At 42.0% G+C, this 18,548-nt stretch overlaps 3 protein-coding genes and 1 long non-coding RNA gene across 4 annotated transcripts in view; 2 read left to right on the top strand and 2 right to left on the bottom strand.

Moving 5' to 3' along the window:
- Positions 1-999: 999 nt before the first annotated feature.
- On the bottom strand, positions 1,000-3,664 carry LOC133476790 (transcription factor IIIA-like). The gene is made up of 3 exons (XM_061770655.1): positions 3,493-3,664; positions 2,885-3,391; positions 1,000-1,726 (listed from the first exon to the last, which is right to left on the bottom strand). The coding sequence occupies exons 1-3, from the start codon at positions 3,520-3,522 to the stop codon at positions 1,178-1,180; spliced, it is 1,086 nt and encodes a 361-aa protein (XP_061626639.1). The 5' UTR covers positions 3,523-3,664; the 3' UTR covers positions 1,000-1,177.
- A 62-nt stretch (positions 3,665-3,726) lies between these two features.
- Positions 3,727-9,752, top strand: yju2b (YJU2 splicing factor homolog B). The gene is made up of 10 exons (XM_061770656.1): positions 3,727-4,230; positions 4,786-4,826; positions 4,901-4,954; positions 5,057-5,139; positions 5,478-5,533; positions 5,611-5,671; positions 5,740-5,882; positions 6,811-6,983; positions 8,362-8,500; positions 9,044-9,752. Exons 2-10 carry the CDS (start codon positions 4,824-4,826, stop codon positions 9,364-9,366), a joined length of 1,035 nt encoding a protein of 344 aa, XP_061626640.1. The 5' UTR covers positions 3,727-4,230; positions 4,786-4,823; the 3' UTR covers positions 9,367-9,752.
- Positions 8,002-9,145, bottom strand: LOC133476797 (uncharacterized). The gene is made up of 2 exons (XR_009788152.1): positions 9,007-9,145; positions 8,002-8,498 (listed from the first exon to the last, which is right to left on the bottom strand). It is a non-coding gene; the product is annotated as an uncharacterized LOC133476797 (long non-coding RNA).
- A 1,777-nt stretch (positions 9,753-11,529) lies between the features above and the next one.
- LOC133476788 (complement C3-like) overlaps positions 11,530-18,548 on the top strand; it is a 31,855-nt gene continuing 24,836 nt past the window's right edge. Inside the window, exons 1-12 of the mRNA XM_061770650.1 lie at positions 11,530-11,685; positions 13,129-13,143; positions 13,211-13,246; positions 14,135-14,170; positions 14,888-15,119; positions 16,114-16,279; positions 16,355-16,425; positions 16,504-16,595; positions 17,016-17,098; positions 17,195-17,282; positions 18,059-18,161; positions 18,244-18,358. Of these exons, the coding sequence (XP_061626634.1) occupies positions 11,606-11,685; positions 13,129-13,143; positions 13,211-13,246; positions 14,135-14,170; positions 14,888-15,119; positions 16,114-16,279; positions 16,355-16,425; positions 16,504-16,595; positions 17,016-17,098; positions 17,195-17,282; positions 18,059-18,161; positions 18,244-18,358 (1,117 nt within the window). The 5' untranslated portion in view covers positions 11,530-11,605. The remainder of the gene's footprint in view (positions 11,686-13,128; positions 13,144-13,210; positions 13,247-14,134; positions 14,171-14,887; positions 15,120-16,113; positions 16,280-16,354; positions 16,426-16,503; positions 16,596-17,015; positions 17,099-17,194; positions 17,283-18,058; positions 18,162-18,243; positions 18,359-18,548) is intronic.

Below are 18,548 nucleotides of genomic sequence, written 5' to 3'. Positions count from 1 at the left end.
TCCATTAAATCAGCTCCCTGTGCCCTCAATTCAAAAGTTTCATACAGGGCTAATAAACACACACTATTGGGACACACTACTTCATGTAGATTAGCCAGTGAACCTGGTAATAAACATACCCACCAACATGCAGCTAGATTTTAGATTTTTATGAACATGGTTTAGTTGGGAGTCCTGGGGTGGTCTGGTGTCCCCAACTGGTTTGGTTCTGGAATAACTCAGGGATTTATTTTTTAAAAATATGAAATTGGAGTCAATAAGAGAACTATATAGAGGTTTAAAATTAGCTTTATTATGTAATGCAACTTCAGAAGCTTCCTGGCACGGTGCTTTTTTTTCTCTTAGCGGTGGACTCGTTGCCATATAACGGAGAGTATAAGTATTTTATTTCATTATTTTAAATCCAAAGCATTGATGTCTATTTTACGTCAGTCTTTTATTTTGAAGTCGGCCCGAGCAGCTCGTTGGCGGCGTGTTATGTAATGATAACACGCCATTTATGATAATAAGTCATGATAAATGCACACACAGCATTAAAAAAAATGTAAATAACGGATATATTTGTTGATCTGAAAAACGTGTAAATCAGTGACATATTTGTTGATCTAGAAAACAAGTAAATCACGGATATATTTGTGTAAATATGAGAAAATTCTCTCCCCATAGTTTAATGCACTACTAAACACACTAGCCACTTAACATGCTAATAAACAATTGTTAGCCAGTGAACATGCTAATCAATAATGAACCAGTAGCCAGCTAAGATGCTAGCATTAGCCAGTGCCCAAGCTATAAAACAGAGTACTCGCCGATGAACATGGTGAATGCACTTCTTTACACCTAGTAACAAGTGAACATGCTTGTAAACATTTTCCACAGTAAGCAAGCTAAAGTTAATCATTAACTGGTGCTAATAAACAAGAGTTAGCCATTGGTCTTGCTATTAAACATTTGGAGGACCTACGTACAAAAATATAATATAAATGAAGGCATCACTCATTAACAGTTTGTCCACATTAATTTATTTCTGAAAGTATATTTGAGACAAAACCCAACCCATTTTGCTCAGTTTAACTCCAATATGATTGAACATAATGCGTGCTGTACAAAACAGCCGCACTCAGTGTATGAAAATGTGCCTGTTCAGAGAATTTTATTTTTTTTAGCAACAGTTCTTCTACAGCATGAGTGGGGACAGCTCCTGAGGGGGTCCACCTAGCAGAGCCGTGTCCTGCAGGAGGTGGACCAGCTCCACCGGCCCGGGGGACTTCCGGGACTCGCTCAGCCGCCCTTTTGCCATCTTGTCGCTGAATCCGCTCAACCGGGACGCCAGCGACTTCTTGGGCCGTGTCATCTTCTTCCGCTGCGGGTCATGCACAACGCGGTGCCGCTGTAGACTCTGCTTCATGGCGAAGGTCCGGTCGCAATCCGGGTGGTCGCAGGCGAAGGGTCGCAGCTCGTCGTGGAAGGCCCGCAGGTGGCTCTGCAGGTTGAAGGTGGTGGTGAAGGAGCGGTCACACGCGTCGCGCGGGCACCGGTACACCAGTCGTGTGTCGGCATGCACGCGCCGGTGCTGCTCCAGGAACCAAGCATCCTTGAAAGCCTTGCCACACTCCTGACATGACACTTTGGGTCGGTGCTGCTCCTTGCGGTGCCTCACGTACTCGGTCCACGTGGACCCTGTGAAGGTGCAGCCTGCGTGGTTGCAGGGGTAGCCTTGGTGCACCTTGGGCAGAGGTGGAAAAAGTGGTTACATTTTGTACTTAAAGGGGAATTAAATCCTGGAATTTTTTCAATATCTTCTATGTTCCCCCACTAGTCTAAACATAGTATTCTGATTAAGCATTTACAATTTTCAACCATCTCGGTGGACCCACGTGGCTTGCACATCAGCTAATTAGGCACCATTGCTTTCCACATTTTCAGTGGACAGCAGAGAGAGAAATAAACCCAAAAATGGCTGCCCACTGAGATGGTTGAAAAGATTATTAAAATTGTAAATAATTATTATTCCACAAACACAATATTAATCAGAATAACGTGTTTAGACTAGTGGGGGCACATAGAATAGATTAATGAAAAGAACATCCTAGGGTTTAATTCCCCTTTAAGTTGAAGTACAGATACTAAACTATGAACTAGTTGAATTACAGTGAACCGCCATTTGGGGGTGTACATTCCACAACCACCTGCAGTGGGTGAAAATCCACAATACACAGTATACCAATTAAAATACTAAAAAAAACAAGTTAGCCTATCTATGCCATTTGCATTATGTTAGCATTAAGCTAGCACTTTTGTAAAATAAAAATACATGGTTTGGTTGAACATTTTGTTGTTTAATGGTGGACGACTGGTGAGCACATCTGCCTCACAGTTCTGAGGACCCGGGTTCAAATCCGGCATCGCTAGTGTGGAGTTTGCATGTTCTCCCCGTGTCTGCGTGGGTTTTGTCTGGGTATTCCGCTTTCCTCCCACAACCGAAAAACATGCATGCTAAGTTCATTGAAGACTCTAAATTGCCTTTAGGTGTGAATGGTTGTTTTATATGAGCCCTGCGATTGGCTGGCGACCCGTTCAGGATGTACCCCGCCTCTCTCCCAAAAGATAGCTGGGATAGGCTCCAGCACACCCATGACCCTAGTGAGGATAAGCGGTACAGAAAATGAATGAATTTCAAATTAATGCAATGAAATAATTGGGAACAGGCCTTTCTTTCTGACACATGATGATTTGCCACTGTGTCAAACCGTTGCAGTTTAGCGCCAACTACTGACGAGGAGGACTTAATGTAATTTCTATTTATTTATTTTCGTATAAGTAGCCGGTACCTTGAAATAAGGCCGGTATCGGTACTCGCCAAGCCCAACTTTCAACCACTGACCTTGAGGTGTCGCTTGAGGCGGCTCGGAAAGCTGAAGCGCATGTCGCAGCCGTCGTGCGCGCAAGCGTACGCGGGAGCGTGTGTGTGGCGCTCGCTCATGTGGGCCTTGAGCTGCCGGTGCTTCTTGAACGCGGCGCCGCACTCGGCCGCCGTGCACACGTAGGGCATCGTCTCCGCCGCGCCTGAGTGGACGCGGTCGCAGTGCCGCGCGCGGTTGGAGTTGGTGGTGAAGGCTTCCGCGCAGCCTGCCACCGCGCACGGAAAGGGGCGCAGGCCGCTGTGGGTGAGCTGGTGGCGGCTCAGGTGGTAGGGGCTGGAGAAGGACTTCTCGCAGCCGTCTTGCGGACACGCGTGCGGCCTGACGCCCGTGTGCGAGCACAGATGGGCGTCCAGCTTCCACTGCTTGTTGTAGGCCGCCGCGCACGCCGGAAATGAGCAGATGTAGCGCTTGTGCGGCCGAGTGTCACCCTCCATCGTTAACCGGCTTCGGTATACTGGAACCCGGCACTGTTTGGAGACAATTACCTCTTCTGTGGTTATCAACACGTCGTCCCGCTCGACGCCATGTCTTCCCACAATCCTCTCTTATGGGGTGTTACGTCACTCACCAGAGATGTTTGGCGAAGAAGTGAGGCCATAGACGTATTATTACTACAATTACACGTTATTTTAAGTGCGCGATCATCTTGGTAATGTTATCCATACACTATTTACTATTACAACGCCACTTGACGGCTTAAAAACGCAACGCATTTATGCCTTTTATGAGACGTTCGCTGTTGCGACAATATATAGCAATTTACGGCGGCAACAAGTCAAATTCCTCATCCATATTGCTACAATTGTACGTAAATGCGTGTCCATGATCATCTTGGTCGTTGTAGTCACATTACATCATAATGTCACACCGTGGTTTAAAAAAACGCAAGACTTGTACTATTTTGGAGATGCTCGTAGTTACGACAGTTCACACAGTACTGCCTGTAGTTATTACTATTAAAATATCAGTTTGACATGTGTCATGTATATATATATATATATAAGGGGAAGAATAAAACTGTTTTGAGATGCTCATATTTGCGACAATGCACAATTTACGGCGGCTGCAAATCACAAAACCTTCCCGTTTCTAAACGTTCAGCATTTACTTTAGTTGAATTGAACACACTAGTAATATGGAAAAGTCTCTCGGTCTCCATCTCTAAATCTGCCTCGGGTTTTTTTTCGGGGACTTTTCGTGTCGTTTGAAGGACTTCGTAGCTAAAGCTAAGTTAGCCGCGACAATCTTCGTTCAGCAAAACATCTCTGGTGACCGCCGATCGTCGTCCGTGTTTACAGCAGCATTTGTAAGTATTTCATCTTAACATTTGAAGTTAAACTTTTAACCTACACATTAACGAGTCATACAAGTGGTTGTGCGGCTCGAAAATAAGATTGGATTTGGGTTTCAATCGCGTCACGACGTCAGTTAGCATGTTGGTTCACTTTGCTAGCTAGTTGATGTTAAATGCCACCCAGACTCTATGTTTAAACGTTTCATTTGTGTTACATTCTCTTTGAATAACACTCTTGTTATCACCATATAATACACATTTTGTCAAAGTAAGTAAGTCCCTTCATTTATGTCATTTCGTGTTAACCTTTGAGTTAGCGTGCTGCCAAAGGCAGAAATGCACACATTAGTTAAATATGTAGCAGCATATCATAGCAATCCCCATATATAGTGGAAAGTAGGCAGTAGTCACCAAGTAATTGTATCAAACGTGTTACACAGTCTACATAATTTGTACTAAGTTATATTTTGAGTTTGTCGTCCTAAACGGTGCACCGCAGAGCACCTTTCTAGGCACCTTGCGGTTCACTGTTAGTCACATCTTTGCTTATTTTATTTCCAAACATAGATTGACTCTGCGAGCCGTGCAGCGGTCTCATCGTCAAAATGGTGAGATGGTTGTCATGCTACATTCAAACGATGTTGTTTTCCAACACAACAAACTCTCTTGTGTTGTCTTGCAGGGAGAACGAAAAGGAACAAACAAGTACTATCCACCGGACTTCGATCCGGCTAAGGTGTGTCTGCTGATAACGATGATGATGATGATGATGATGGTGTTTTTTCTCCCATGTTTTTGGTGCAAGTTGGTAATTTTTTTCCCCCTTTCCCATGCTCAGCACGGCTCTCTCAATGGATACCACAAAACACACGCCCTGCGGGAGCGTGCAAGGAAGCTGTCCCAGGGCATCCTCATCATCAGGTTTGTACTTAACCAGATCCTTTTTTTTATATATATATATATCATTATCATATGGTCACCCCAGATCATTACTACCAACTTTCCCTAAAAAAAACTTTATTCTTGTCATATTCTTCCCCATTTTTCTCATAAAAATGGTATTAAGTTATGATGAAATAATTCATTGAAAGACTATGTTTAAATTTTTTTAAATTACAACTTTACTCTGTAAGATCCATCCGCAGGATCTGTTTACTCACTGGTGCTCCCTGACTCCAATGTTGACTGTCATGGGAAAAAGTGATGAATTGCTGCATCTGTGATTTGAAATCTTGTTAATGTTGTTTTTGGGTGCACAGGTTTGAAATGCCGTACAACATCTGGTGTGACGGCTGCAAGAACCACATCGGCATGGGTGCGTACAATATTGATGTCCATCCTGCTTTATCTGAACTCACTCTGTCCTCACCGTTGCTTGTTTTTGTTGCTCAGGAGTCCGATACAATGCAGAGAAGAAGAAAGTGGGCAACTACTTCACCACTCCAATCTACAGGTGAGTGTAAACCAAGTGTGGTATGGGGCTTAACTGTAATCAAGATTTAAAGCCCTCACTGTTGGCAGGTTCCGGATGAAGTGCCACCTGTGCGTCAACCACATCGAGATGCAGACGGACCCGGCCGCCTGCGACTATGTCATCGTCAGCGGCGCCAGCAGGAAGGAGGAGCGATGGGACATGGCCGACAACGAGCAGATACTCACCACCGGTATTTGAGTAGCACTTCCAATAATAGTTTGACGCATGTGTTGAAAGCATGAGAAAGGAGTACAGGGGCGAGGAGAAAAGGAAGGAAGGACAAGACAGCAGAAAGATGGGATGGAAGGAATGAGCGAGGCAAGAGAGAAAACTCTTCATCCCTCCCTCCCTTTCCTCCTGCGTGTAAGGAAGAAAAAACAGAACGGTCAGAGCCAAGAAAAGAAGGTAGGAAAAAAGACATGGGAAGAAAAGACTGAAAGAAGTTAAGAGTGACGAAAGGACAGCATACACATGAGAGAATGAGGATGGCATGGAGTTACGGACAGGAGAAGGGGTACGTAAAGGGATGGTACGGAGGATAGGAGGATTAACAAAAGTAAGATGGCAGGAAAGGAAAAGGACAGAAGAGAGATGACAAGGAAAGAGAAAAAGACTGAAGAGAAGAAAAGCGGACATTAAGGAAGGATGGCACAAAGATGAGTAGGAAAAAGGAAAGATGAAGGACAGACTAAAGAAAGGAAGGAAGACAAGACTGATATGGAGGAGGGAGGCAGATGAGCAGGAAAGAAAGAAGACAGCAAGGAAGGAAGGGATGGGAGGAATGACAAAATTAGATTTGAGGGGAAGACAGAAGGAGAATTAGGATGAGGAGGAGGAAGGAAGGAAATGGACATGGAAGGAAAAATGGACAAATAAGAAGAAAAAAGGAATGACAGGAGAGGAGGAAAGGAAGGAAAGACAAATAGGATGAGAAGGAAGAAAGTAATATAAGAGGACAGAACAGTTGTAAGGAAGTTCAGGGAAGGAAAGATGAGGAGGATGGAAAGAGGACACAAAACCGAAGAAGTTGGAACATCAGAACGATGCAAATGGAGGAGGCAAGGAAGGAAAGATGAAAATAATGAACGTGAATGTCGTTGCCGTGTGTCCCGCACCAGAGCGTGAAGAGAAGGAGAAGCTGGAGACGGACGCCATGTTCAAGCTGGACCACGGCGGGAAGGACAAGGAGAAGCTGAACAAGGCTTTGCCCTCACTACTGGAGCTCCAGGACCACCAGGCCGCATGGAAGGATGACTTCCAGATCAACAGTGCCCTGCGCAGGAAGTTCAGGGTAACACCGCCTGTGCCGCCTTTCTCTGGCCTTTGAAACACGGCTACCGAACTCTGACTCCAGATGTCTTGACTTATGCGTGCTGGAGCCTATCCCAGCTGAGAGGTGGGGTACACCCTGAACCGGTCGCCAGCCAATTGCACGGCACATATAAACAAATGAACAAGATCGTCTCGAATCGCTCAAATTAATGTTTCCCTTTGAAATGAATAGAAATTCTATTCATACGTTCAAAAAAATCCGCCACCTTTTTTGAAAGAAAAATAGAACTGTCTTGTAAAATGTAAATATAAAACATAAGCAAATAGAATGTACATAATGAAACTGGTTTCAAGAAGTGTAATTAAAGGGGTACTTTTCAAAAGCAGCTAAATGGGCAAAAATGAATCTGCACATTTACCTTTGAGCAGTTCTCACTTCCTAGTGATGCATTTTTGACAAGTCAGGCTTAACACTGCAAAGTTTGAATGGTGATGGATGCAGCTGACACGGTTCAAGTGAGTGCTGTGGGAGCACTGCAGGGAACCCTCTGCTGGTGCTTCGTCATCGCTACAGGGCGACAATTTCTCCAAGCATGGCCGCCTCCTGGAGTTGATTAATTAGCCTGTTTGTTTCTTATTCCACAAATACAATATTAATGAAAGTGACATGTTTTGACTATTGCCGGCGCATGGAACCTATTCTTGCCAAAATAATTTGGGAGTTTAGTTCCCTTTTAATCACTGCCAACCTTCCCAGTTCACATGGATATTTGAATTCTGAGTCTGTCAATGGCAGTGAATGAGTTAAGCTGAAAGTTACAGACGGACACACACACACACACACGCGCGCACTGTTGTACATTGGTGTGTTGTACTTTTGAATGACATGTCCTCCTGAGAAGAGTGCCTTGTAGCTGTCTTTCTGCGAGTGTTAGTCACACAATCAATTGCACTTTAGCTTTCGTGGGAGCCATATGGAGGACTAATTCAAGCAAAAAAAAACAAACAAACAAATATACCTTAAAAAACGTGACCTATGCAGCAAATGATGTTTATTGTTAGAGAAAGCACAAGTGAGCATGCCGCATGTATTTCAGGAAACAGTTCATGAACCCAAGCAATTATTTCCCAGACAAAATTGTAAACTGATTTGTTGGTGAACTAAGGTTTTTTTTTTTTTCCCCCCACTTAACTGGAGCGGTGGTGTGAAGCTCACAAAAGTCATTGTCAAGGCAAAAAAACAGCTGAGCAACGGCTCCCATCTTGAAAAAGTCGTACGTTGGGGTACCAATGTTATTGAAATGTCATTAGTCTGTGTCAGCAAAAGAATTAACCGAGTGATGGCTCATAACTGGAAAAAGCCGTAATTTGGTGTACCGCTGTATTTTCCGCTGCAGACGGAGAAGAAGGTGATGGTGGAGAAGGAGGAGAAGGACGATGCGGTGCGGACGAGGACCAACCTGAGCATCCCGCTGCTGCCCGAGCGCGCCGAGGACATGAGGCTGGCGGCGTTGCTCAGCTTCCAGACGCCAGACTGTGAGTTTCAAAACACACAGGAGGGTTGACATTTTGGATCCAGAGCCTCCATTTTAAACTCATTTTGTCAATTTTACCAGCGGTCCCTTAAAGCCTACAGCTAGACCGATTTAGTTTTTTTTTTATGTTATGTTATGGTAATGATAAACCTTCCAACAGCTGCTACTTTAACACACACGGAGGAGCGGCGCAGCAACACAAACACAGCATGAAACAATACTCACAGGCATTTATTCTCTCTTCTCTGTGGGGAAAAGAAATTACTATTTCATTTCCAAACAAATTGTTAAGGCTTTTGGGGAGGCTGTAATAGATGAATTACATTTCCATTCATTTTAATGGGGAAAGATGATTTGGGAGACAAGTGTTTTGAGCGTGGTCATAGAACGAATTAAACTCATATCTTGAGGTACTTTAAAAACCCATAAAAAACAATCGAGTGAAAATCCGCGATAACGCAGGATGTCACTGGATGTCTACGTTGATTCATTGTTTTTTGCACTTACAAAGCACTCAAATGACTCGAACCCTGTGACCCAACAGCGTACGACGACAAGCAGCGCAGCAAACGCCAGGAGATCTCCTCACGCTCGTGGTTCAACTCCACTCCAGGGGGTACCACCACCACCACCACCACCTCCGGGGGTCTGCTCCACAAGTTGGGACTGCAGGGCAAAGAGGCGGCCGTGGCCAAAGCTCTGGGACCCTCACGGACCCCCCTAATCCGCAGGAAGTCGGACCCCCAGGAAGCGCCGTTGTCATCGTCGTCACGGGAAGTCGTTACTACTGAGCAGGACGCAAGTGCGGCAAGTTTGGGCTCCCTGGTGCCCAACTACAGCGACTCGGACTCGGACCACGGGCACTGACAGCAAGTAAACCACGCTGACTTATTGATGCCTTTCCGCCACTGTAGGAATGCAGAGTGTTCCGTCCGGACATTGGTGACGCCTCAGCGCAAACAGGACGTCCTGATAACTTTGACTCCCATTGATTTTTTTATTTTGTATTTATTTTCTCTTTTCTTTTTTCTTTTAAACTCCCAGGAAACTGAACTAAACAGCTGTTTGCTCTTTTCAAAACCAACCTACAGGAAATGACACTGAACAAATTGACTGATGTTGTGGATTTAGTGTACTTAACAGTGTCCACCAGGCCACCATGTAAAATAAATGCCAGAAAATTATTTGAAACATGGCAGTTCTCAGTCTTTAGTCCAAAATGAGTTAAATAAAATGTATTTGTTTTTGTTTGACTCATTAAATTTGTAGATTTTTAATTAAATTGATCCATTAGAATATATGAGTAAACAGCAATTTTACTTATACACTTAACATTTATTATTTTATTAATTGGTTGATCATAATTCAATTCTAATTCTATATGAAAACATAAAAATTAGAATGAAGTATTTCAAAATAAACTATTTGATGCGCTGGTTTAGCTCATTTCCTCCCCCAAAATTGGTTAGTTTAAATATTCCCCGCCTGTGTGGAGTTTGCATGTTCTCCCCGTGCCTGCGTGGGTTTTCTCCAGGCACTCCGGTTTCCTCCCACATCCCAAAAATATGCATGGTAGGTTAATTGACAACTCTAAATTGCCCGTAGGGGTGAATGGTTGTTTGTTTCTATGTGCCCTGCGATTGGCTGGCAACCAGTTCGGGGTGTACCCCGCCTCCTGCCCGATGACAGCTGGGATAGGCTCCAGCACGCCCGCGACCCCAGTGAGGAGAAGCGGCTCAGATAATGGATGGATGGATAGTTTAAATATTTATATTGTTCAATAATCTCATTTTGTAATTAGTTTTATTAGACTTATTTTAAGTAATAAGATTTAAATATATTTGATATATTGTATTAGTAAATTACATAACAGGTTGTTAAATGTATCGAAAGATAAATTGAACAAAAAGCCAGCAGAATAAGTTTTGGCCAATTTTTTAAAACTCCAAAAACTTGTTCTTTTTCTTTAAGTTTGTATGATTACATATGTAGGAGACACAAAGCATAACAGGGGGACTAATATACATACACATACAAAAGTAAAATAGAAACTATGCAATATAAAATACAGTAAATACCATAGTTTCACTTTGGAAAAAAACTAAATTGTAATTTAAATGAAAAGGTTTCAACTTCTTAACTTATTGCCAAGTTACATGCATGGACAAATATATTTATTACTTTTGGTTCCGTCCAATCATGATGTACTTTTAGATTATTTAAAAAGGAATACCTGCAATCATGAATGCGTCATATCCAGTTTGCGCAAACATCTAAAGTCACAGTTGTGTCGTTCTGGACATTCTGCGGTTGAGTCACATTGTGTGTTCCACCGCCGATTTGTTTGCATTTCCAAACAGAAATTTGTGAAAACCTTTACTGACTCAAATGACTTTTCAGAGTAAAAATACACTGAAAACATACAAACCTGACCCCAAAATAGATAGCTTCTTGTCCCCCTCAGAGCTTCAACCTTACACAGTTTTACAAATAAAATCCTCTTCTCAAATTTCTGACCCTTATAATACCCCACCTTCAATAAATTTCCCCCAAAAATTCCTCAGGTAAAAGCTCCACCCTTTTCACAAACATACATTAAAGTACTCCTGTCAAATTGCTGGCTCTTCAAATAAATAAACATCTCATCCCAAATAAATGTCGCCATCTTTACCCCCAGGGAAAAAAAAGCTCCAATAGATGTCTCCTTAAAATAAATGCCTCACCCCTAAATATTCACTTTGTTTCTTATCTGTCGGGCAACAATCTTACACTAAAATCCCTCCAATGAATTCCTCGATCCAAATAGATGCCTCCATTTTCCCCGTAGGAAAACAATAAAAAATAACTTCTGAATTAATAATAGTAAACGACAGCCTAGCTTCTGTTTTTGGAATGAGTGTTAGCAAAATCATCCTCTGATACTCACTGAACTGAGGTCTCATGCAAAAAAACAAAAAAACAAGAGTACTAGCTCCCTGCTGGGATCAAAGTCCACCATTTTGTTGACCAAACTTGCCCCAGTTCCCACCTCTTGTGCGGTCATTGTCCTGGTTCCCTTTAGTACCCGGGAGCTCGACCTGGGGGGCCACAGTCCACTCAAGTCGCCATGGCTGGACGGACGCTGCAGCGTTGGACGATACTCTTGTGTCTCCTGTGTGCCGTCGATGCGCGGATCCGCTTCAGCAGGTGAGCTAACACACTAACGCTAATGCCAGTGGTAAGCGGTCAAGGCCTCCTCAGAAACACTGACCAACATTTACAACCCAAACTGCATTCATTTATTCCCAACCATCTATTCTATCATTGCACAGTATTTCTCTTGGCTGCATCGCTTCAAGTACGCAGACGTGGTTATCAGATTTCAACCTCTTATCTATCTTTGCCATGCCAAACTAATCCTTCCAAGTTCTTCAGAATCAGTAGTGCTGGCCCATGTAACGTCACCTTTCATGTAAAAGTAGCTATGGGAATGTTTCTGTAAAACAGGGTTGGGCAAACGTCTGTGCTCAAGGTATTATTGGTAATGTATTATTTAAAATAAATTAACCATTTTAAAAATTTTATTCTAGCACAAAACCAAGCTTCTGCTCGAAAGCAAAAAGAACGCCATGAAAAGCCTTCTAGAGCATTTGAAATTTATTTGGGGTTAATCAGAGGCACTTTGTGGTAGGTGTGTGCTGACTTCCATTTAACATGAGGTTGAATGTGATTGGTTAATTCAGATATCAGAGGGTGTGCACACTAGTGCAACCACATTTTCTCAGTTATTTTGACTTCTTGAATTTCTTTTTAAGTTATTTGTTTTGGGCTTATTTTTTATATCACAAAAACCTGGCATTTGAACAGGGGTGTGTAGACTTTTTCTATAGACTGGATATGTAAAATGGATTATTTTACTTATTTTATTTCAATGACTCAATTAACCAACTATGCAATAAATTGAACATTTTAAACTTGTATGTGTGAAGTTGTTTTGCATTTCTTTATTTTTTTATTTACAAGAACAAAAGTAACCCTTTTGATAAACAAAACATTTATGTAAAATTTATTTTACTAACATTTTTATTTTATTATTTACAAAGAATAAACCATTTTTTTGAGATTCATGAATAAACCAAATTTTCATAAATCAATTTTAAGGAAAAATAAAAACCGCAAACTGAATGCAAATATGTAACAGTATTCTTCATAATGTAAACGCTTGGCGTGCCGGTTTATTAAAAAAAAAAAAAAAATCTGATTTCAAATTCATCCACACAGAGCCAGAGCGCTAGCCCTTGATGACATCAGCATTTTTCTTTCCTCTGGTTGGTCAGAGCCAAACTGTCCGACGAGCAAAATGAGTCTAGCCGATCTGCAAATATGAATGCGTTTAATAGTAATGTATTTATTTATGTATGTTTTTAAAATGTAGGTTTTTGTCATGTTATCAGATTAATATTGATTATGAAATCATTGCCAAATGATGCATGTGGCACAGTTGCGTGCTGTGATACACATTTTTATATCGTATTTTATGTTTCTGTAATTGATGTGATAGTGGAGGCCTAGGTACCAAATGCACCAACTACCACTGGCGAAATTTCTAGTAAAGATTCACCTACTAATCTGCCCATGCGCTCTTTGCAGAAAAAAAATCTTCAGGTAAGTTTTGATGGCGGAAGTAGGCGGCAGCGATGTTGGGATTTTAAATTGTAAGCTTTCTATCCAGAGACATGGACCTGGGAGATTTCTTCAAACGTCTCGGGTAAGTGACCACAGTCCTTCATTCACTTAAATATTTGGCCCTCAACAGCAACCTGAGAAAATACAAATATTTTATTGACCTGCTCTCTCGAATGAAAGGTTCCTTCAAATGCAGCCTTAAGACGCCCCATTCGAAGGTCCATGATGTCGTAACAGAGTGCGTAACTCCAAATTGAAGGTTCCTTTCATGCATCCTGCAAAGAGCAAAGGCTGTGCCAAATCAGATGCTCCTTCAGAGAATGCATTTGAAGGTCAATGATATCGTGACGCCGAACAAAGACTGTTGCACTAAATCGAGACTTTTAAAATGCGTCCTGTAGAGACCACATCTGATGGTCGGTAAAGCCATAACTCAGCCGTCCTAATTTGCTGTGCTGTCCTAATTTGACGGCTCCTTCAAATGCAGCCTTCTGAGGACAGATTTCAGGCTTGATGATGTCATAACGCCGCATGACGGCTGTCCCAAATCACAGACTCCATCAAATGTTGCCTCTGAAGGAGTTTGATTTCGGCCAGCCCTCAGCGGCCGCATTTGAAGGTCGATGATGTAATAATGCCACGCGTAGGCCGACCTGGATCAGTCTTTTTGTACTGCCTCTGAAGGACACATTTGAACGTTGACTGACTTTTGAAAGATATGTCAAATGTTGCCTCTCAAGGCTGCATTTGAAGGCTGACTAGTCACAACGCCGCATGAAGGCCATGTCGAATGCCCACCAAATGATCTCATCAAAACTTCCTTCAAATGCAGCTTTCAGTCGCCACATTTGAAGGGGATGACATCATAACATCAGTACATACATTTTTATTGAGAAGTGTGGATTGTTTTGGTGTTTTTTTGTTTTGTTTTTTTTTTGGTAACGCTAACAATGTAGCTTTGTCATTACAGGTTTCACAAGCAGTCACCACAAATTGATGTTCCAAGGTATTTTATTCTTCGCTACTCTCAAAATCCTTCAAAACAGAACCAAATGCGAATGTGGTGGCGAGCCAGCAGCTGTAGCTACGAGTCGTTAGCATACACAGCAGGGGTGGCTACATCATTCATTCATAGATGAAGTTGAAAGAAAAAAAGAGAAATGTCCATGTAAAATATAATGTCATATTTTAGGAATAAAAAAAGTAGTCATTTTTAAATATTATTTATTGTTAATTTAATTAATCAACGATTTAATCAAATTCATTAAAGGCTGTAATGTATGTCTAGTATATGTATTTTTAAAATTTCACTGTTTTTCATTATATGTACAATAAATACATTCATACGTTGTTTATCAAAATAAATAAAAAATGTTAATTGTATAAAAAATGTATATTGTGTAAAATTATTTTGTTCCTATTTTTATTTTATTTACAATAAACAAATGAAAACATTTAGTCAAACGTATGTAAAATTGTTTATTTTGCTAGTATTTTCTATTTTATGATTTAGAATAACTCAGTTAACCAATTATTAAATAATATATATAATTTTACTTAATAATTTGTACTAAATCAACTAAACGATTATTTCATGAGATTTTATTATTTTATTTGATCATTTTAATTAACCAATTTCAAGGAAAAAAACAACAACAACAAAAACAATACAGGACTCTTGATAACATAAATGCTTGGTGGGCCATATTTTGCCCCACACCAGCACTCCCCCCATTTCACAACTTAGGGCAACAACGGACTTCAGGTTCACCCTGGTGGCCCCAGACCTGCTGCGGGCCGACAGCCCGGAGAACATCTACCTGCAGGCGGAAGGCATCATCAGCCCCATTGACGTGGCCATCACCGTGGCCGACTTCACCAAGACCACCACGCTCTTCACAGACGGGGTCACGCTGGACCAGAGCAACAGCTTCCACACCCTTAAGTCTGTCCAGGTGAAGGCACGCTTGCGCCTTGGGGGGTCCTGAAATGAGATCCAAGTCTGAATGTGAATGCAGCCTATGAAGGATGCATTTGAAGAAAGATGACGTAATAATGCAGCTCTCAGGTCTCAAATCGAAGGCTTTTTTAAAATGCATCCTTTAGCGATGGCATTTGAAAGTAGATAATGTCAAAAAGCAGCATGAAATTCGTCCCAAATTGAAGCCTCCTTCAAATGCAGTCGCTTAAAGGTGCATATCAAGGTTGAAGATGTCATAATGCTGAGCGAAGGCTGTCCCAAATCGAAGACGCCTTGAAATGCATCCTTCAAAACAAGGCCAATGCTTGCCAAAAAGATGTCATGGAGCCCTTTGAGACTTTTATAATTAAGCTTGACTTAATTTGTCCCAAATCAAAGGCTCCTTCAAATGTGTCCTGAAGAGACAGCATGACATCATAACCCTGCCAGAAGGCTATCCTAAATCTCAAGACTTCTTCAAGGATGCATTTGAAGGTTGATGATGTCATAATGCTAAGGTAAATCGAAGGTTCCTTCAGCTGGGACCTCAGAAGTACACACTTGAAGGACAATGACACAAAGCATAGTGGTGGCCCCAAATCTAAGTGTCCTTCCAATATTTCCTTTTATGAATGCATTTGAAGGACCATGACATCATAATGCCTCAAAAAAGCAGTCCTAAATCGAAGACTCCATCAAATGCGGCCTTGAGATTTCATAATACAGTTTGAATACTATCTATCTCAAATTGAAGTCTCCTTCAAATGCATTTCTGGGACATCACCAAATCCAGAGTTACCTCCCTGGAGATGCTTTGCCAGGCCTTCACTTGCTGCTTGTTCGTGGGTCTTGCTGCCTGAATAATTTTTCATCACTAAGTGAAAAGCATGCTCTGGTGACCTGACTTGGCCTTTAAAGAATATTCACTTTATTTGCCTTTAGAAATGTCTTGAATGGCTTTCACTGTGATACTTATGGTTTTCCTTCAGATTCCCTCCGGTCCGTTGAATCGTGATGAGACAAAGAACAAGTATGTGATATTGAAGGTGAAATTTGGTGATTACCATGTGGAGGAGAGGACCATCATGGTGTCCTTCCACTCCGGATACATCTTCATCCAGACGGACAAGCCCATCTACAACCCCGGAGCTGAGGGTAAGGCCTTTCATAAAATACATCAAAATATTGGACACCGTCAAAGTTGGAAACTTCATTTTTCTTCCTCCTCAGTGCGGTTACGAGCGTTTGTGTCATCCCTGGCCTTCAAGGCTTTAGACAGCTCACTGACCATAGACATACAGGTCAGGAAAAAATTACTATCGTTGGTTAACTTATTTTTTTCATGTAATTTGTTGAATATGTATGCTTGTGTGTGACAGAATCCAGAAGGGGTGGTGGTCAAGCAGGTCTTGAGGTCCAAGGCTTCTTCCGGCGTCTTTTCAGACTCTTTTTACCTCACAGAAATGGCTAAGTAAGTAGTTTGATGTGATTTGAAATTGCTTGAAGACCAAGTCAAAAACAAGACTTTGAGGAGTTGATACCAGGATAAGACAGATTTTGATAGTCAAGTCAAAAATATGAGAAATTGAGACCAATACTTTGAAGAGTCAAGATCAATACGTTGAGATCAGGTCAAGACTAAGAATTTGAAGAGAAAACCTTGAGGAGATTAGATCAAAAACAGGATTTTAAGGAGTTCAGACCAAGAGGTTTTGGGCTTGAGACAAGACCAACATTTTGAAAGGTTGAGATCAGGTCAAGAGCAAAACTTGAGGAGTTGAGCCCAAGACTTTAAAGAGTCGAGACCAAGTCAAGATAAGACTTTGAGTGTAACGTGAAGCAACTGAAATGCAAATAATGACTTTAAATGTGTTTGTACGATTTTTACCAGTGAAGGCATGTGGAAGGTGATTGCCAAGTTTGACCACTGGAAGCAGAACACCTTCACCTCACACTTTGAGGTTAAGAAATACGGTACGCACGCATCCGTAACCACCTTTTCTCCCATGTTTTCATGTGCGCGTGACTTTATAGAACGGCAATAATTTTGAGGTGTGTTTTATCTTTCAGTGCTGCCCGCCTTCAACGTGACCTTGACACCAAAGAAGTCCTTTCTGAGCTTCGATGATAATGAACTGGAAGTAGAGATCTGGGCCAGGTAGACACACAAATGCGCCTTTGTCCTATTACAGCAAGAAATATGGAATTACAGTGTTTTCCCGCCATATTGTTCATCATCCTAAATAAATTGGAATGGCAATTTCCTTGAAGGACATTAAAAAAAAAAACTGGGGGCATATCAGCCAGTGCAAGCCCAAACAGAAGAACTTTTTGTCATCATTTTTAGTTCAGGTCAGTGGTAGTCACTCGCATTCCGCCACCCAGAACTACCCTGGCCCCATCCATCCATCCATTTACTGAGCTGCTTATCCTCACAAGGGTCGCGGGAGTGCTGGAGCCTATCCCAGCTATCGTCGGCAGGAGGCGGGGTACACCCTGAACCGGTTGCCAGCCAATCGCAGGGCACACATAAACAAACAACCATACGCACTCACATTCACACCTATGGGCAATGTAGAGTCTTCAATTAACCTACCATGCATGTTTTTGGGATGTGGGAGGAAACCGGAGTGCCCGGAGAAAATCCATGCAGGCATGGGGAGAGCATGCAAACTCCACACAGGCGGGGCCGGTGATTGAACCCCAGTCATCAGAACTGTGAGGCAGATGCTTTAACTAGTCGTCCACCCTGGCCCCAATTGTTTACAAATATGATTTATTTTTATTTTTAAATTTTTTTATTTTTATAGAAAACATTTTTGGTGTTTCTATACTGTGGATTTTCACCTATTGCGATGAGTCTGGAATGTATCCCATAAAATAAACAGGGGCTCACTGTAAAGCAAATTTCAAATATGATGGTTTTGTGTTCAGGTACCTGTACGGGGAGCCGGTTCAGGGGACGGCCTACGTGTCATTTGGGGTAAACATCAACAAAGAGATGAGAAGGTTGCCTTCAGTGAAACAGGTCTCAAATGTGAGTCACTCCAAAAGAAAAGTCCATTAAGAGGAGGCAAAAGAAAACTTCAGCTTCTCATTTTGGATTGTGTTGATTTTAGCTTGAGGGTGGAGTTGTCAAGTTGAGTGTGGACGAACTGAAAGCAGCATACCCCAATGTCAGGACTTTGGTGGGAAACTCGGTCTACGTCAAAGCTTCTGTCCTTACCAAGACAGGTAAGGGCGTCACTGTAGCGATGGTTCCTGAAAGTTGTCATGAAATCAAGACCGTATAAACCAAGATGAAGTCAAAGCCAAGATTTTCAGTGTTGAGACCAAGTCAAGACTTAGATGTTATAGAGTTCAGATCAAGTCAAGTCCATGAATTTGAAGAGTTGAGACCAAATCAAGACCAAGGTTTTGAGGC

The sequence above is a fragment of the Phyllopteryx taeniolatus genome, chromosome 4 (assembly GCF_024500385.1).
Source record: "Phyllopteryx taeniolatus isolate TA_2022b chromosome 4, UOR_Ptae_1.2, whole genome shotgun sequence".
Taxonomy (NCBI): Eukaryota; Metazoa; Chordata; class Actinopteri; order Syngnathiformes; family Syngnathidae; genus Phyllopteryx; species Phyllopteryx taeniolatus.
This window is presented reverse-complemented; position numbering and strand designations above follow the sequence as displayed.